Source organism: Pinus tabuliformis, chromosome X (assembly GCF_031772625.1).
Source record: "Pinus tabuliformis cultivar Carrire ecotype Pingquan chromosome X, CPIR1, whole genome shotgun sequence".
NCBI lineage: Eukaryota > Viridiplantae > Streptophyta > Pinopsida > Pinales > Pinaceae > Pinus > Pinus tabuliformis.
Genome location: NC_142308.1, coordinates 698,421,328 through 698,440,499, shown reverse-complemented (window position 1 = coordinate 698,440,499; position 19,172 = coordinate 698,421,328). Strand labels below are relative to the sequence as shown.

The following is a 19,172-nucleotide window of genomic DNA, read 5'->3' as shown; positions in this document are numbered from 1 at the left end:
GTAGGGCTGAGTTGCTGGTGAGAAGTGGGCTGAAAATCTCTGGTCCGAATTTCTTCAAAGGCTAATTTCCAGTGGGCCAAAATTCCTAGGGCTGAATTCTTTCAGTGGGGTCGAGTTACAGGTTCCGGTCAATGCATATTTCCTTGTAATTTCTTTGTGGGTTGAAACCCTGATTTTCCTGAGATTAATTAATGAAGGAGAATTGTTGTGGGTGTTTATATGTTGTAATGTGTGATCGATCTCTCTCTGGTTTTATTTCTATTGCATATATAAATTTATAGAAGTTAAAACTTAAAATACCAATAATTCTATTTTTCAACAATTCATAATTTATTTGGATAATAAAATTAGTTTTCGGGTATAAATAATTGTTGTGAGAAAACAAATTTGGGTTGGTATTAGGAGATTTAACATTTGCTAGTTTTGCTGTTGGTTTGGATGTGTATTCAAATATTACAACTTTGGATGAGAGGAGCACCATGAGTGTAGTTAGATGGTGGATTTGTCATGGAGAAAGTGGTGTACATCTGTAAAGCATTTCCATTTGTATTCTTTCACAGGTGGTTAGCTCATCATCAACAAAAAGAAATTGGAGCACCTATATTTTTATTCATTCAATGGAGTGCAACAGGGTGAGTTTGCAGAAGGTTGAGGATCTTGTTTATGTACATTCCAACCTTTGCCTCACATCTCGTAGTGCTCCAGAGTATAGTGGAGGGCCTTGTAAAGAATGGGATGTGGATCCTGAATGTCCTGACTTTGACATCTCTCTTGCTTCATTGAATATTGATAAATCTAGAAGTGGAATTGGAAATACTTCTACAAATCCACATTGCACTGTTGAATGCGCCTCTTCTTCTATTTTCTATGACGAATATGAAGAACAGGATGATGACTATTAGCCTTGGCCCTTTAGGCTTTACTAGTTTTTATGTTCATTGTTCATAGTTCATACATGTAACATTGTAGCCTTGAGGCTCATATATAGAGGCTAATTTTGGATATATAGCCTCATTTATAAATAATAAAGGCTGTTTTTGAAGTTTATTGCTTGCATTATGTTACTTGTATGATGTATCACTTGTCCAATTTATTTTATGTTTCTCATTTAAATATTCTTGGACCTTGGCATGTGCTCATTTATTCTTGAATCTTGAATCTATATTTGTATTCTAAATTATAATTTTAAAAAGTAAAACTTGAATGCTTTCTTTTAAAGTTTCAGTATAATTTTATGAAATATATATATAGCCTGCATTCCCCAGTTTCCTAATTTTTTGGGGTCACATTTCTAGCGTGTTTCTGTCTCAGATACATGTTCCCATTTCCACATATTGTGCAGCTTAGTTCTAAATATGCTCCTCATAATAACAAGCCTGTGGTAATATGCTTAGAATGCTGTTAAAGGATTACCGTTTTGATGGTTATAATCTGCTCTAAATGTACAGTGGCAAAAGTGTTCTAAACAATGCATATTTACTATTTTTCTGTGTTTTAAACTTTTACAGATTGGGAATGATCATTGTTGCATCATACAATTTCACATTCTAATCACCTAAGGGATCTCTGTTTTCATGTTGAAGAATTTACATTGAATATCACTGTCGAATGATATAAGTATGTTCCCTTTGAATGGTATAACTCTGCTGTCATACACTATAAGCCTGCTGTCCTCATTTTTCTCTAACAGTGACAGTACATTTGGCTTTATCTTGGCATACCATTACAAACACATAACTCTTGTCATACATCTCTTGATGATAATTACAATTTTGATACGATGTTTTTTCTTTCATTGAGCATGACCATCATCTAGCGGTCCGAAACTGCTGCTTTATTACACCCTCATTGCACATTTTAGATACCCCACTGCATGTGCAATATACTAATAATGTTGCAATGCACAATGTGATCAGTACTTCACCATTTGAGGTGTACCTTAGATTCCTGCCCAGGTGTCCGTTAGCTATGTTGGGTCCCAATGCCAAGGCAACAATGAGAAAGGAGGTTGATGCACGTGGGCAAGTCGTAAGGTTCATTGTTGACATCCCAAAAATACTTGATCATGTTCATGAAGCCTTGCAAAAGAGTCAACAGTAGCATAAGGTTAGACATGCTCAACATCACATAGGTCATTGATTTCACACGGGAGACAAAGCATTAGTGATCTTCAAAAATAGTGCTTAAAGGAGAATGAGAGAAAGCAAAAAACTCTGATATATGGTTCATAGAGAATCGTCCAGTAGATTTGAGAGAAGGCATTTAAGTTGGATTTGCCATTGTGCATTGGGATCCATCTACTGTTCAACACAGTCTATAGCTTTTATTGAAGCTCTACAAGCCATCCATGCTTAATGAAGATGAAGAGGAGTCAATTGCATCATTCTCTGTAGAATTTGTCTTAATTTTGCCACAACAGTGGAAAACGACATAGTTCTGTAGTGCAAAGAATAGGTAACCAAATAGGGAACTGTGCAACTTTATAAGAATGGGCTCAGAGGAAAACTGCCCTTGATCAAATCAAATCAAGAAGAAGCTTCCTCAACTGCAGGACAGTTGTGGAGTACTGACAACTTCTAAGTGGGGATATTTGATTTTAAATGAGATCAGAGGTTGACTGTGTCTATGATAATCTGAATTTTCTGAGAAGAAGTTCAACAAAAAATTCGTTGCAGTATGACCACTATTTCAAAAGTGAGTTGTGCAATGATAGGCACAAGTCACATATCATAGTGAACATTCCTCGTGAAATTTCAGAGTGGTAGCAGTCACTGTGTCAGAGGATGTGCTAAAAGTTGGGTCAAGTACTCATGTAGTGACCCGATTGTGGCAGACTATTGTAGGTATTGCAACAGAACAATGTAGAGTGCATTGGCAGTTAGACAACAAATCAGAAGATCACATGGTTTTCCAACTGTCACAAAGGATTGTCTTTCATCGACCCTGTGTTTTCCTCTTTCCAAATTTTTAATATTGTTGCATTATACGGAATATGAACAGATGAGACTAAACACTTTGTCTTCCCTTGGCTAAGCTATTTATATTGAATATGACATTAAATATGGGTTGCTGATACTTGGATGCTTCATGTTGTTCATATAATGCACATTTTCTCCATTAATAAACGGCAGAGTTGATTTGCTGCCATTTATAAGTTGTGCCAATTATTGAGGCTATTTATGGTGAAATAAACTTTCTGCAAGTTGTGTTGTGGTTGTGCATTTTGTAAATGTATTCCCCATTTGGATCAATGTACCCAAGGGACGGTATGTTTGAGAGATTATAGTATGTAAACCTGTATATGGGCAGCCTGCCTTTAGTTAGCCATCTGTTTTATTATTGCTGCAGCTTTAGTAAAATATTTTCTCATGTTCTCTCCACCATTTTGTTTAACTTGTATGTGCACATGCATTCTTTTAGAAACTAACATCAAGTTCCTTGCTCTGGTTTTCTCCTTTGAATACGTATTCATGGAAAGTACCTTTCATCCCAAATTTGTTGGAGATGAGGAGAGATCGAAAGGTTCTTGTAGGATGACCAGAGGATGCTATAAACATTCCAAGCTATCCAAAAATGGCAGTTCCACTAGAGAAACATGTCTTTATTTTTTGTAAAACATAGATCAGATTTAATTCTTGTAAGCTATTGTGGACAAATTCTTCTTTGGTTTTCTTGTATGAACAAGCCATGGCTAGTTTGTTGGTCAACTTTTGTTGAATTTCCTTGAAATTCTGCGTGCTGCTTGAATGAAGAATTTCTCAACAATAGAAGCGGCGGAATTAAAAATAGAGATAAAGACACAATTACACAAGAAACAATAAATTTTTCTAGGGAACCCAACTCGGAAAACCCTCTGCTATGCTGTAGAATTTTATTGACAGAGTTTGAGCAAATCGATTTCTTTACAAGGCAATCTGTTTCAATAGAGAATACACTTATCTCACTGCTAAACTAGCTTGAAAACCTCCCTGCAGGAAACCCGACCCAGCTCCTAAATCCTTGCACTGTCTGGCTCCTTTTTCCTAGCGCTGGAAATCCCTATTTCTGTTAAAATTGGCAACTAGGGCCAAACTTCATGTGGGTCATCTTATTCATGGCTGATAATATTTTTATTAGATTCCTCTCGTCGAGAGGTGTAGGATTGATCTAAAGATCATCCGATTCCAATAAGTATTTATGGAGATATGAATTTATTTTGATTATGGAATAATTATCAAGCCGACCAGCAACTCATGTAGGCTTAGAAGCCCAACAGACACATCTATTCATCATCAACATTTGTATATAAATACAGGAGGTCTTTTCCTCATTTGGACACTCACTCTCATCACATCTCTCTCTCTCTCTCCTGTGCAGAAAAGAGGCTCTTCTCTTACTGCGCAGAAAGGGACTTTTCTCTCACACGTGTGGAAAGAAAGATGCAGAATTTAGGACTGCAACTGCAGATTGGAAGTTTGACCAACGTTGACCATCTTTCTCTCTCTCAGAACTGCGCTGTAGGTGGAACTGACTTTTCTCAGAAGGCCACATTTTTTGGTGAAGGAATCAAGCCGATCCGACGGTCAGTTTGCAAGATATTGTCTGCCCTAGTTGAGGGCTGATCTAGATTTTGCTGCTGCTGATGTAAATCATATTTATGTACTATTTCTCTCTGCTGAATTATTGAAGATAAAAGAAGATTTGATCAAAGGGTTTCCCCATATTGGGATTTGTCCCTGGGTAGCTACCACATCTTGTGTCTCGTCTTGGCTTGTTTTTCCGTCGATTGTTTAATGTTCTATCTGCACTTTACTTAATGTACATGTGATTGCTAATTTGTGGATAATAATAAGCAAAAGAAGTAAACTGCTCTAAGCATAGAACATACCATAATTTAACATGGTATCAGAGCTGAGGTGAAGACAAAGCCCGAGCAAGAGCAAGAGCAAGAGCAATCACCGAAGAGAATATTGGCAAGGCTACCTAAAAGAACTATGGGGTCCTCGACACTCTTCCCTGCCGAAGACAAGCTCCGTGAGAAGTCTGACTATCACGGATGGAAGATGTCTCTCAATCTAACCTTAGAAGATCAAGGAGTGTTGGACCATGTGAGAGGCAATATTGTTGAGCCTCCATCAAATGCACTCGCTGCTGCCAAGAACAAATGGAAAACCGATGAAGTCAAAACAAAAAAGATCATCCGGGACTCTATCGACAAGCGCTTGGTGGCCTACATCTCTGACCTGAACACCTCCAAGGAAATCTACGATAGACTGGTGAGTTTATTTAAAGTTAATGATGCAAATCAAGTCTTGTTTCTTAGAAATAAGCTGAAGGAAATTAAGAAGGGCAAAGATGAGAGTATGCAAGCATATTTCTTAAGAATCACCGAGATCAAGAATGATCTCCTATCTATTGGGGAGTTTATTACTGATAGGGAAATGGCACTCACGACTCTTGGAGGATTACCATCCGAATGGTATGTGTTCAGGACTACTCTTCTCAATAATAACATAATTCCTGGTTTCGAGGGATTAATGGCAAGATGCATTCAAGAAGAAACAAGGATAAAAGAGCAAGAAATGCCCATGCCTAAAGGTCCTCTTGCTGCTTTTTCTTCTCATGCTAAGAAAAGAAATAATTCCGGGACTAAATTAAAAAGAAAGGCTGGACCTAAGGGTGGAAGAAAAGGACGATGTTACATTTGCGATAAAGCAGGTCACTACGCAAGGGAATGCCCTGATAGAAGGAACTCTCACCAAGACGATGATCAAAATCCTTCTCATGGCAATCAAAGGAATGGAAAATCTAATAGCAGAGGTAAAAGGAGTGCTGGAAATCAAGGAAGAGGACAACCATTCAAGAAGGCTAGAAATTCCAGGTATGAATCTAACATTGTTAACAATAATCAGGATGAATATTATCTACCAGTTGCTCTATCTACCTCTGCTCCTCCGGACTCGCTGGGAAATTGGTTTATTGATAGTGGTGCCTCAAGACACTTCACTGGTTACAAAGAAGTTCTCCATAATCTGATAGAGAAAGAAACTAACCTAGAAATTGTCCTTGGAGATAACATGAAATATCCCGTGAAAGGTGTAGGCAACGTCTCTCTTAAATTGAATCAAGGTAATGCGATCCACTTACAGGATGTATTATATGTACCTGACCTCAAAAAGAACTTGGTGTCCATCTCGACAATGGAAGACAAAGGCTACAAGGTGACCTTCAGTGATGGTAAGGTACGTGTATGGAAAAACAATGTTAAAGATGCCTTCACTCTTGGGTTTCAAGTTGATTCATTATATCAAGTCGGTGGAAGCTGCTAGGTGTCATGTTTTGTGATACATCTCTTTAGTCCGAACTTTGGCATCGGAGGTTTGCCCACCTTCATTATAAAGCTCTACCCATTGTAAGACAAATGGTGACAGGGATGCCCGAATTCCGAGTAGAGAAAGAAGGTGTATGTTCGGGATGTGCCGAAGGAAAGCTCAAAAGGGGACCATTCCCCTCAAGCCAAAGCAAGACCTCTGATATATTACAGTTGGTTCACTCAGACATATCTGGTATAATGCTTGTGAACTCCCTGGGAGGATATTCATATTACCTCACTTTTACAGATGACTATTCTCGAAAGACTTGGATATACTTCTTGAAAAAGAAGGATGAAGTGTTCTCTTGGTTTCGACACTTCAAAGCCTTGATCGAGAATCAAACCGAAAAGAAGATCAAGATCTTAAGGACTGATAATGGGACTGAATATGAATCTAACGAGTTTCATGACTTTTGTAAAGAGGCTGGCATTAAGAGGGAGACTACTACACCATATACTCCTGAACAAAATGGTGTGGCAGAAAGGAAAAACCGTACGATTATGGAAGCTGTTCGTGCCATGCTTCATGATCAAAGACTTCTGAAGTTTCTATGGGCCGAAGCTGCAAACACCGCCGTATATGTACAAAATCGATGCCCTCATCAAGCATTGGGTTCCAAGACTCCTGAAGAAATGTTCACCGGTAAGAAACCTGATGTATCTCATTTTAGAATTTTTGGAAGCCCTGTATATTTTCATGTGCCGAAAGAGAAAAGGAATAAATTGGGTGCATCTGGAAAGAAAGGAATCTTCGTGGGCTATGGTGAAAATACTAAGGGCTATAGAATCTATGTAGCCGGTCAAAGGGAAGTCGTGATTAGTCATGATGTCACCTTTGACGAAGATATGGCTCTCAGCAAGGTGGACAATCTTCCTACTTTGAGGAGCTTTCAAGATGCTGACACCAGGGAACCAAAAGAAAAAGATGATGTAACAATGCCCGATGTGGATGAACCCATGGATCCTATTGATCCACCTGAGCCTTCCTCTTCTAGGAAGAGGCCCTCTTGGCTTAGGGGGCTACTCGATGATGCTGAAGGACACACTGCACCCCGAGGAACCTTCCGTGAAAGTAAGAAACCTAACAGGTATCAGGGATACCTGACCATCATGAGCATGATCATACAAAATGAACCTTCATCATTTTCAGATGCCGTCAAGCATCAAGTATGGAAGGATGCTATGACCGAAGAATATGAGTCTATTATGAAGAATGATGTCTGGGAAGTAGTTCCTAGACCACAGGACAAGACAATTATCACTTCTAAATGGCTTTACAAGATAAAACATGCAACAGATGGAAGTACGGAAAAGTATAAGGCTCGTTTTGTCGCTCGTGGCTTCTCCCAGAAGGAAGGTATAGACTATGACAAGATATTTGCACCTGTTGCTAGATATACCACCATTCGCTCGATCATAGCCCTTGCGGCTTCACAAGGATGGAACCTACATCAGATGGATGTCAAGACCGCATTCTTGCATGGTTCGATCAAAGAAGAGGTCTACGTGGAGCAACTCGAAGGATTTGAGATTTATGATCGAAAATCTCGTATGCAGGTCAATGTTGCAGGAAACGCCCCCCCCGGATCTAATGCCCAAAGCACGGTCCATACGGATGCGTCCAGGAAGCGGCTCCGGAAGCGCGGTTCCGAAATTTGGAAACGCGTTTCGGACTGATATTGACGCTTCCTAGAAATTCCAGAAGCATCCCTTTGAACCGCGTTTCGGAATCTTCAAAGCGTGTTTCGTACAGTGCTTCGGCCGTACGAAGCGCAGCACTTCAGAGGGCGAATTGTACGGTTCTGTACACGCTTCCAAAAAGTGCGCCGCGCTGTCTAGAAAATCATTTTTTTTTAATTTTAGGTGAGTTTGCAGATTGGGGGTGGGTCCACCTTGGGTTAGGGTGAGGAATGAAGGCAAAAAAAAAAATATAAATATAGCAGATGCTCCCTCATGGTAATGTTAAATTCTTAAAGTAAAAGTGACATTCTCCTTTATTTTTCATTTTCATTCTTTTACTTAGATTTTTAACATTACCATGAAATGACTCAGGATGTTTGAGAGTGGTTCCAACCTCATTGGACTTCATATGGAGAAAGTAGAATTTCATATCCTATTCAAAATTCAGCAGACTTAATAGTTTTCAGTAATTCAGGATCAATGGGATTGTGGCATTTCATTAGATTATATCAAGTATGAAGGTATGCGATTAGCGTTTAATCAAGAGCACCAAGCCCTATATGTACCCTAGTGTTGGTGGTGTTAATTGTTGAACTCCTTTGTCACGCCCTTAGCAAAAAATTACCTTTCAATCAAGTCAAAATCATCGATCAAGCATGTTAAGCTTTTTCTACCATATTTTAAGTCTTGAATTAGGTAGTTTGATCAAAATTGGGCAATGTTGACTAATATCCCTAGACAATCGAGGTAGAGGCAAAGGCTAGACAAGAGGAGAAGAATCTAGATTCTAGATGGTTGATGCTCGAATAATTAATCATTAATGTACAATGGATGCTATATTTATCTTGATTTATGCAAAAATATGCATGTTTTCATGTCTTCTACAACTAATTTGGTATTTGGGATGTTTGTTTTGAGTATAAATGCAAAAAAATATAAATATATATATATATATATAATAATAATAATAATAATAATAATAATAATATAGCAGAGGCTTCGCTTCCTAGATTTTTGGAAAATGACGCTTTTGCGTCCTCGCTTCCAAAAAACGTCCCCGTTTCGTCCTTGCTTCGTGCAACATTGATGCAGATTGAAGAAGGCTCTCTATGGGCTGAAGCAAGCACCCCGAGCATGGTATGAGAGGATCGATAGCTACTTGATGAAGCTGGGATTCACTAGGAGTGAAGCCGATCCTAACCTTTACTTTAAGGTTGAAGATGACAAACCTCTCATACTGGTGCTGTATGTGGATGACCTCTTTCTAACAAGTGCAGACCCTCTCATTCACAAATGTAAGAGGGAGTTGGCTTCTGAATTTGAAATGAAGGACCTAGGACTGATGCACTATTTCCTAGGACTTGAAGTCTGGCAGAAGCCAAGGGAAATTTTCCTATCTCAAGGAAAATATGTGGTGAAGATATTGGAAAGATTCGGTATGGTGGACTGTAAGCCTGTTACTACACTGATGGAGCTTGACTTTAAGAAGTTAAGCGGTAGTGTTGCTGGACTTGTTTTACAAAATTCCACCGAGTATCGTCAACTCGTCAGAGCATTAATGGTCTTAGTGAACTCCCGTCCAGATATATGCTTTGCAGTCAACACGTTGAGTCAACATATGGTTGAACCTCACCACATACATTGGATTGGTGCCAAGAATCTGTTGAGATATCTTCGTGGCACAATTACTTATGGGTTAAGATACACTGCCAAAGATGTGAGACTACTTGGATACACTGATGCTGATTGGGCAGGCAATGTGGTGGACCGTAAGAGCACTTCTGGGTGCTGTTTCTCCTTGGGATCTGCTTCGATATCCTGGATGAGCAGGAAGCAGAAGTCGGTGGCTTTGAGCACTGCCGAGGCAGAGTATATTGCTGCTAGCATGGTCACCTGTGAGGCAGTCTGGTTACGAAAGCTCTTCAGTGAGCTGTTTGGATTTACATTGGATACCACTGTGATCCTATGTGACAACCAGAGTGGGATTCGTTTGTCAGAGAATCCCGTATTTCATGACCGCTCCAAGCATATCGATATCAGGTACCACTATATTCGAGATATGGTGCAACGAGGAGCAATAAGGCTCCAACATACCGGTACTGATGAACAGGTCGCCGACACTTTGACAAAGTCCCTAGGGAAGGTCAAATTGCTGACTTTCCAAGAACGACTTGGTGTCGTTCAAAGACCCTTTGATGAGGGTCCTGTATGATGTATTAAGCTCTGGGAGCTCTGGGGGGGCGTGGGGTACTTCTTGGAGCAAGATATGACCACAGGGTGACTCACCATCCCCTGGTGGTGCACCTTGTACAGGGTAAAAGGATCAAACTTTCCCGGTGACACCCCGTGGCGACTATGCAGCAGGATGATTAGTTCTCCTGTGATGTCTGGATGATGTGTTCTCCATGACGATTGTGTAGTAGGATGATTAGTTCTCCTGTGACGCTTGGATGATGTGTTCTCCATGGCAATTGTGGAACAAGATGATTCGCTCTTCTGTGGGCCAGGATGATTAGTTCTCCATGGCATCCACTGGACATGATGATTCGCTCTCTTGTGGAACAAGATGATTCGGTCTCTTGTGGGACAGGATGATTCGCTCTCCTGTGGACAGGATGATTAGTTCTCCTGTCGAGGCATCCTACCCATGTAGTCTGGGACTCATGGGAAGTACCTCTCATCTGATCAATGAGTAGGGAAATGAGGATAGGGACCATAGTAGTAACGATGGCCGTATCGCTGTATCTACCGTACTCCCTATGCTAGGATGACCTTCATTGATCTGGGATCAATGATACTAGTCTGGGACCAGTGGTAGGAGTTGTACCCACTATGACACTAACTTTGGGTCGGTTGAGGATTGGTCTGGGACTAGTGGTACACACTATGAGACTGACTTTGAGTCAGTGGAGGATGGTATGATACATCCTCGATCATTTCTTCTTCTCCATAATTCGGACAAAGCAGAGCAGAGCAACACAGAGCAGAGTAGAGCAGATCAAAACAGGGCAGAACAGAACAGAGCAGAGCAGGCAGAATGGAGCAGGGGTCAAGCTGTACAGGGCAGTGCATTTGATGGATGAATAGTAGCGACCGACAGACGAATTGCAGATGGAGTTCTCCCTAGTTGAGAGGGAGTGTTAAAATTGGCAACAAGGCCAAACTTCACGTGGGTCATCTTATTCATGGCTGATAATATTTTTATTAGATTCCTCTTGTTGAGAGGTGTAGGATTGATCTAAAGATCATCCGATTCCGATAAGTATTTATGGAGATATGAATTTATTTTGATTATGGAATAATTATCAAGCCGACCAACAACTCATGTAGGCTCAGAAGCCCAACAGACGCATCTATTCATCATCAACATTTGTATATAAATATATGAGGTCTTTTCCTCATTTGGACACTCACTCTCATCACATCTCTCTCTCTCCTGCGCAGAAAAGAGGCTCTTCTCCTATTGCGTAGAAAGGGACCCTTCTCTCACACGTGTGGAAGGAAGGACGCAAAATTTAGGGCTGCAACTACAGATCGGAAGTTTGACCAGCGTTGACCATCTTTCTCTCTCTCAGAACTGCATTGTAGGTGGAACTGACTCTCCTCAGAGGGCCGCATTTTTTGGTGAAGGAATCAAGCTGATTCGACGGTCGGTTTGCAAGATATTCTCTGCCCTAGTTGAGGGCTGATCTAGGGTTTGCTGCTGCTGATGTAAATTAGATTTTTGTACTATTTCTCTCTGCTGAATTATTGAAGATAAAAGAAGATTTGATCAAAGGGTTTCCCCATATTGGGGTTTGTCCTTGGCTAGCCGCCACATCTTGTGTCTCTTGTCTTGGCTTGTTTTTCTGTCGATCGTTTAATGTTCTATTTGCAATTTACTTAATGTACATGTGATTGCTAATTTGTGGATAATAATAAGAAAAAGAAGTAAACTTCTCTAAGCATAGAACATACCATAATTTAACAATTTCCTAGTGCAGATCTGAGCCCCTATTTTGTAGGAATTTCTCCTAATTCGTAACCCACTTCCAGAAGGAAATTCCCTGTCTCAACTCTGCATATAGGTTGCTTCTTGGTATACTGTTCCACAACAAGCTCTCCTCACACAACCTGGTGCAATTTCTCACAAACCCGTGAGCTATTGTCTTGTATCACAACCTTGTGCACACAAAACAATTGATTGAATTCTGTGCCTTCATCTTCCTTTTATGTTATTCGATCATGCTAAATCTGTCAAGTGTATTTTTAGATGTTGGACTTGTGATTGATTTTTTAACTGAGTCAATCTGACTCTTCTAACTCATCTTGCCTCAATCGGAAACTGAAGCTCACTAACTCGTCCACTTCCAAACTAGAACTCGCACTTGGAGATCGACTCAACTGCCTCTCCAACTCTGCGCATGGGTCGAACTAACTCATCCTTTGCTAGAACTTGTACTTGACAAAAGAAGACACCTTGTGGTCTTCCTTGACTTTTTGACACTCCCTCTTAGCGAGGAAGGTGCTTCTAGAAGAACCTCGTCCACCTGGATTTGTCTCCAACACTACCACGTTCTCCATTGCTACAACTACTCCCTTTGAACTAGAGGACTTCCCTGCTTTCTTCTGTGGAATCTGATTTGAAAACCTGTTCTTTTGAACCATGCTTTGCGAGTCCATCACTTCAGTCGTAAGTTCCAACTCCTCTAGCTGCATACATGCCATCATCTCCAGCTCAATTTGAAACTGCATGTCCTCCTTCAGGTGGCTGAAATACTTCTTGTTCTCGGTCATGTGGAAGGATGCTCCTGAATCAATTTACCATACACTGTTGTTTGCTGAGCTTGCCATGCAAGCAATCAATGAGAAATCTTTCTCGAACTAGGCAGAAAATGCATCTACCTCTGCTGACACAGCTACATGATCTTTCCTGGACTCCTCCTTCTGATTAGGACACTTAGTGGCATAGTGTCCAAACTCATGGCAATGGAAGCACTTGATCTTGCTTAGATCCTTCTTCTTCTCGCCCTTCTGACTGGACTTGGCCTCTCCTTGGCACTTCTTTCTTTGGCCTTGCTACCTGTGTTTGCCAGGGAAAAGTTCTCCTCGTCCAATGTCATAGCTGATCTACCATCTCTAGTCTCTCTCCGAATTTCCTCTTGAATGCCATCAATCCATAGCCTTTCCCAACTGGGAAACTTTTCTTTGCCACTTACTGCATCTTGGAAACCATACCAAGACTTGTGAAGTCCTAGAAGAGCAAAACTCACAAGGTCATGCTTTGGTACAGTCATGCCCACACCACCTAGCTCATCTCATACCTGAGTGAACCTTGACAAATATGTGATGATGGGCTCTCCAGCGCTCATCCGGATACTCCTTAGCTTCTCCTTAAGAGCAAGCTTCTTGGTATCAATGGTACTATGATATATATCTAAAATAGTTTTGAACATCTCAAAAGTTGTCTTCTTCTCATGGATATGAGGAACTATATGATGTCTGACCCCTTCTAGAATAATCCTTCTCACCTTGATATCATTCTTAGTACGCTGGGTCAACTGTTGGGGATCTTGTGGTTGTGGTATAGCCTGCTTCACAAATTCTCACACCTCATTATCCTCCAAAACTATCATGATCTTTCCTTTCCATGAGATGAAGTTAGAGGCTCCATCTAAACAGTGGTCTGATCTCAACCCTTGGAACGCCATTCTTCTTACCCAGAGAACTCTCCTTCACAAACTGATCTCTATCCTTCACAAATCTGATCAGCTATGTTCTTCAAAAAGATTGCCCTCTTCACTGTCACAAGCCTGCTCCTTGTTGACAGTACTAAGGCACACACAAGTAGCCTTCTAAGCAGTGATTTAACTTCACAAATGACCCTGTTTCAGACCTTTGCATTGTTCTGAAGTGATATGCTGGTCCTGTTCAGAATCTGAGGTCACAAAAGGCCTCCTTTTAGGTCTCGACCTCTCTAGACTTCTCTATGCAGACCCAAAATTATTGCTGCCTCTCCTGGCAGATGATCCGAGGCTTGTACTAGCCTCTTTCTAGGTTCAACCTTCTCCCAAAAATACCCAGAATAGAACCTTACCGTCCCTTTATCCCTACATGGACACCTGAGGCTATTTGGGCCTCTTTTCCATAGACTAGGGCTTCGGCCCTCCACCTACAACCACAGACTTAAATCTCTGTGCACATGCCCCTTTGTCCCTTCTCCGTGAGCTGCTATTTGTGTAGATCTGTTCTCTGATACCATGTTGAATTTCCTTGAAATTCTGCTTGCTGCTTGAATCAACAATTTGAAACTACTTTTCTTTTCACCAAGACACAAAATTTCTCAACAATAAAAGCAGCGGAATTAAACACAGAGATAAAGACACAATTACACAAGAGACACAATAATTTTCTAGGGAACCCAATTGGGAAAACCCTCTGCTATGCTGTAGAATTTTGTTGACAGAGTTTGAGAAAATCGATTTCTTTACAAGGCAATCTGTTTTAATAATGAATACACTTATCTCACTGCTAAACTAGCTTGAAAATCTCCCTGCAAGAAACCTGACCCCACTCTTAAATTCTTCCGCTGTCTGGCTCCTATTTCCTAACGCTAGAAATCCCTATTTCCTAGTGCAGATCTGAGTCCCAGATTTCCTAGGAATTTCTCCTAATTCCTAGCACACTTCCACAAAGAAATTCTCTGTCTCAACTCTGCATACAGGCTTTTCCTTGGTATGCTGTTCCACAACAAGCTCTCCTCATACACAACCTGGTGCAATTTCTCACAAACACATGAGCTATTGTCTTGTCTTACAACCTTGTGCACTTAAAACAATTGATTGAATTCTGTGCCTTCATCCTCCTTTTATGTTATTCAATCATACTAAATCTGGCAAGTGTATTTTAGAAGTTGGAGTTGTGATTGATTTGTTAACAGAGTCAAACGGACTCTTCTAACTCCTCCTGCCTCAATTTGAAACTAAAGCTCACTAACTCATCCACTTGCAAATTAGAACTGGCACTTGGTGATCGACTCAACTGCCTCTCCAATTCTGTGCATGAGTCAAACTAACTCATCCTTTGCTAGAACTCGTACTTGACAAAAGAAGACACCTCTTTGTCTTCCTTGACTAAGGCACAAGTCAAGAAGAAGACCTTCTTTGCTACACTTTTCAACAACTTTTTGATGAATTTTTGTTAGATGGCATGATGGCCCTCTATATGACAATTTGGGAAAACTCCATGATATCATTTGTACTATGCTCAATTTTTGTGAATAGCATTTTTGGGTACTATTTGATGTATACAAGTAGATTTTATTCTGGAAATTCTAAGAGTTGAGAGAGATAGTTCTTCATGTTACTATAAAATGCACCAAGCGCGGGGGGGGGGGGGGGGGGGGGGTGGTGCATTCCTGGCAGAAACCCACCTCAAAACCAAAACCACACCAGAAGCTTGTTTATGGTATCCTTTTCCAATTTCTGGACGAGAAACCTGTTTCTTGAGAAAATATTGACATTTATGTTGGCTATTTTGCAGTTCTAGTTTAAGATTTTATTATTAAATTCTAAATCACACTATCTCCATTTTGGTACCTGCATGAGTAGTTTATTGGCATGTGAGAGAGGTTGAGTGGAGTATTCCTTAATCCATTCACTAGAGAGGAATTTCCTAACCTCACAAAAGGCTCAAGATTTGTTATGTTCACTCAAATCAATGTTATAACTTATTAGAACCAAACCGATTATCAAACTGATCAACCCCAAAACTGGGAACTGGACCAGAACCGAACGAAAAACCAGTTGACCAAAAAATACATAAACATTCAAATTTTGAAGAACACGCACACACACACACACACATATATTGCAAGGGTGCATATAACCAAAATAGCACTGATTGCAATCCATCTTTGAATAAAAATAAATATATAAATAGGCTCTAGATGACCTCTAGAATGCAAGAAATATCATGCTACAACAAATACATACATCTCATCAAAATGATTGCCTATAGTGGGATCCTTATCATCAATATCACCCTCTAAGCATTAAAACAAGATAGAAAATGATTAACATGTCAAATTGTGATTTTGTTCGGGAGATGGGTAATTTTTACTAGGGTCATGACCGAGGAATTCAACTATTAATGCCATCATCATTGAGGTACATAGAGGGCTTGGTGCTCTGGATTAAATACTAGTTCCATACCCTCATGATAGAATATGATGGAAGCATTGCAAGCCCCTGTTGGATTTTGAGTGGGATCTAAAATTCTACTTTCTCCATATGAAAGAAATCAAATCTATTTGTAATCACTCTCAAACATTCTGAAACCATTAATAGTGATGTTTTCGTTTTCATCCTTTTATTCTAAGAATTTAACATTACCATTAATTACATAGCATTAGTTAGGGCCGCCCTAGGGTTGAATATTAGGTTGTGCCACTTATAAATCATTTTTTGTTTTTGTTTGTGTTACGAGAGTCCTTAGTCACATTGTATGGAACAGAACTAGCTGGTTTGGTGAGGAAAGGTTGGTTTGGCACTGAACTACCTGGCTCCATACACAAACAAATCAAATCTATTTGTAATCACTCTCAAACATTCTGAAACCATTAATAGTGATGTTTTCGTTTTCATCCTTTTATTCTAAGAATTTAACATTACCATTAATTACATAGCATTAGTTAGGGCCGCCCTAGGGTTGAATATTAGGTTGCGCCACTTATAAATCATTTTTTGTTTTCGTTTGTGTTACGAGAGTCCTTAGTCACATTGTATGGAACAGAACTAGCTGGTTTGGTGAGGAAAGGTTGGTTTGGCACTGAACTACCTGGCTCCATACACAAACTAGCTGGTTTGGCACCAAACCAGCCTTTTCAGGTTCGGGGCAACCAATTGGACGAGTCTTTTGGATTTCCTCCAAAATGGTCAGGCCAACTGGTTTTGCTTCGGTTCTGATAACACTGGTTCAAAAACAGACTACCTGGTTGCATCCACTAAGACATGGGCTTATCGTGGTTCTTAGAATGATGTTGCTGATAGTGTTGCAGCTAATGCAAAAGAGATGCTAGAATGCCATAATTGTGATACTACTAATCTGGGGCTTGTTAGTGCCAACGGATGAAATGGAACCTGAATATTGTTCTATTTGTGAATTGAGTTGTCATTTATGGATTGCAAAATAAACTGGTATTTGCATTGTTGCAAACATTCTGTTATGAATATGAATTATTCTGTTAAGGATGGCCCTGTTTTTGTTATAAACATGAGTATAACATCCATTTTTGATTTTAAAAATTGGATGAATTTAAAATGTTATTTCTTATTGCATTAACACATGTTTTGAAAACCCCTACAATGTTTCTTATTGTGAAACATATGGATTTCTGTTTCCTATTCTGAACCCATTTCGTCTTTCTTTTCACATTTCTTGTTTTAGGTAACATAGATGGTGCTGTTATGATTTTGTTAATAATAAGAAAATACCAATTTTGAGATAATTTAACTGCAATTCTACATGTGCCTCTCTTTGTTGAACTATTGCTGAAAACTTGGTATTATATGTTCGTTAGCTAAAAAATCTATATTCATGACGCAGATACCTATACAGGGGCCTTTCAACCGGAGATCGACCAACATGTGATCAATGTCTTCGTCTGCATGAAAAGCTAACAGAGAAAGCAGGTCTCGGGTGTATTGTTCGTGCCCTTGCGGATACTACAAACACTGTTTAACTTCCTTCAGAAAAATGATTTTTTGTGGAAGTCTCAATTAGATACATTCGTTAGCACTTGTTTAATCATATTTTTTACCTTGTTTCTTTGAAGGTCCTCATCAATACTTCATACGTTTTACGGTTATATTATTCATCCAATAACTTGCTTTTATCAAAATTGATGTGTTGTGGTCCAGAAGGCAGAAGTACTTCTTGACATGGTAATGGGTATATTGTGGCATCACTCTTGTTCAATGAAGAGACTTTTGAGGCAGACAATGATTGAATCACTATCCGAAATTATCCTTACTAATACTTCACTTTTTTATTGCTTCTAACATAGCTTGAAATTTGAGTTGCCTAATGATATTTCTCAACCTTTGCTGGGCTTAACATTTTGACGTTGGCATTTTCGTGTACTTCTGTGAACAAGACAGTTTATATAACATCTATGCAGTATTGTTTTTCTCGTTGTGTTGAGATTTGACCTTTTCTGCTTATCTTTTGAAATTCATAAAGCTCAGTTTTTTTAAAACTGAGTTTTCTCTCAAATATGGTGTCATGTAAACTTCACATTTGGACTGCAGGTAGCTCTTGCCTAGATGCTTGATCCCTTCAAATAGTGGCACATAATTCCTTTCATACTAAGTTATCACATCACTAATATTTATGTTATGCTTTGCTGATTTTTCTAGGGTTCACAGAAACTAGAAAACAATTTCGTTCAACAGGTTACTACTTCCAAGGATCAGTGAGCATCAATAACATTCAATATAATTAAGCAGTTATAGAGAGGAAAATTTCAACAATTAAACATGAAAAGAGCAGTAGAAAATAACCATGAGGCAGTGAGACAAGAGACACAGAAATTAGGCTTGAGGCCAGGGCAAAATCCACGAGGGGAAAACCCAGAAATCTTTCCTTGTGAGAGAGAGAGTTCAAAGTTCATCAATACATCCAGAAATAAAAACATAATAGCTGACCAGAAACAAGAGCCAAGTCTTCCTGAGATTTTCGGCCTCCTCCTTCTTTCTACTTCGCTAGAACAAAGACAGAACAATAGATCTCCGATGTGCCAAATGAGGAGGAGAGGCTCACATATTTATAGTCTTCCAAAGGGGGTTGAATGGGTGCCTCTAAGGGGCCCAGCTGACTTAAACAATAGGAGGCCGACTTGAGGTATTTAGGAGGCAAAATTTAAATTCAAATTTTCTATTTCTTCACATGATGAAAATACCGACCATGACTACCATATTTCCAACACTCCCTCTTAGCAAGGGAGGTACTTTTTGTTGGAGAATACAATAGGGCAGTTATTAAATACAATTTCTCCTTAACCTTAATAATTGCTTGTGAACTTTATTTATCTTCTTGTGTTTCTTTATTAGATATTTTCATCAAAAAGTTATCAAGAGCAAAAACAATAAAGACAATGAAC

General features: G+C 39.6%; 1 protein-coding gene across 2 annotated transcripts in view; it reads left to right on the top strand.

Moving 5' to 3' along the window:
• The window catches only part of LOC149141903 (actin-related protein 2/3 complex subunit 5A-like), a 128,621-nt gene extending 110,559 nt beyond the window's left edge, over positions 1-18,062 (top strand). Inside the window, exons 4-5 of one of the 2 annotated variants that reach the window (XM_089446885.1) lie at positions 561-632; positions 17,618-18,062. In XM_089446885.1, coding sequence (XP_089303011.1) covers positions 561-632; positions 17,618-17,753 — 208 coding nt within the window. In that variant the 3' untranslated portion in view covers positions 17,754-18,062. The remainder of the gene's footprint in view (positions 1-560; positions 633-17,617) is intronic. The other variant, XM_089446886.1, reaches the window with a different exon arrangement.
• Positions 18,063-19,172: the final 1,110 nt, after the last annotated feature.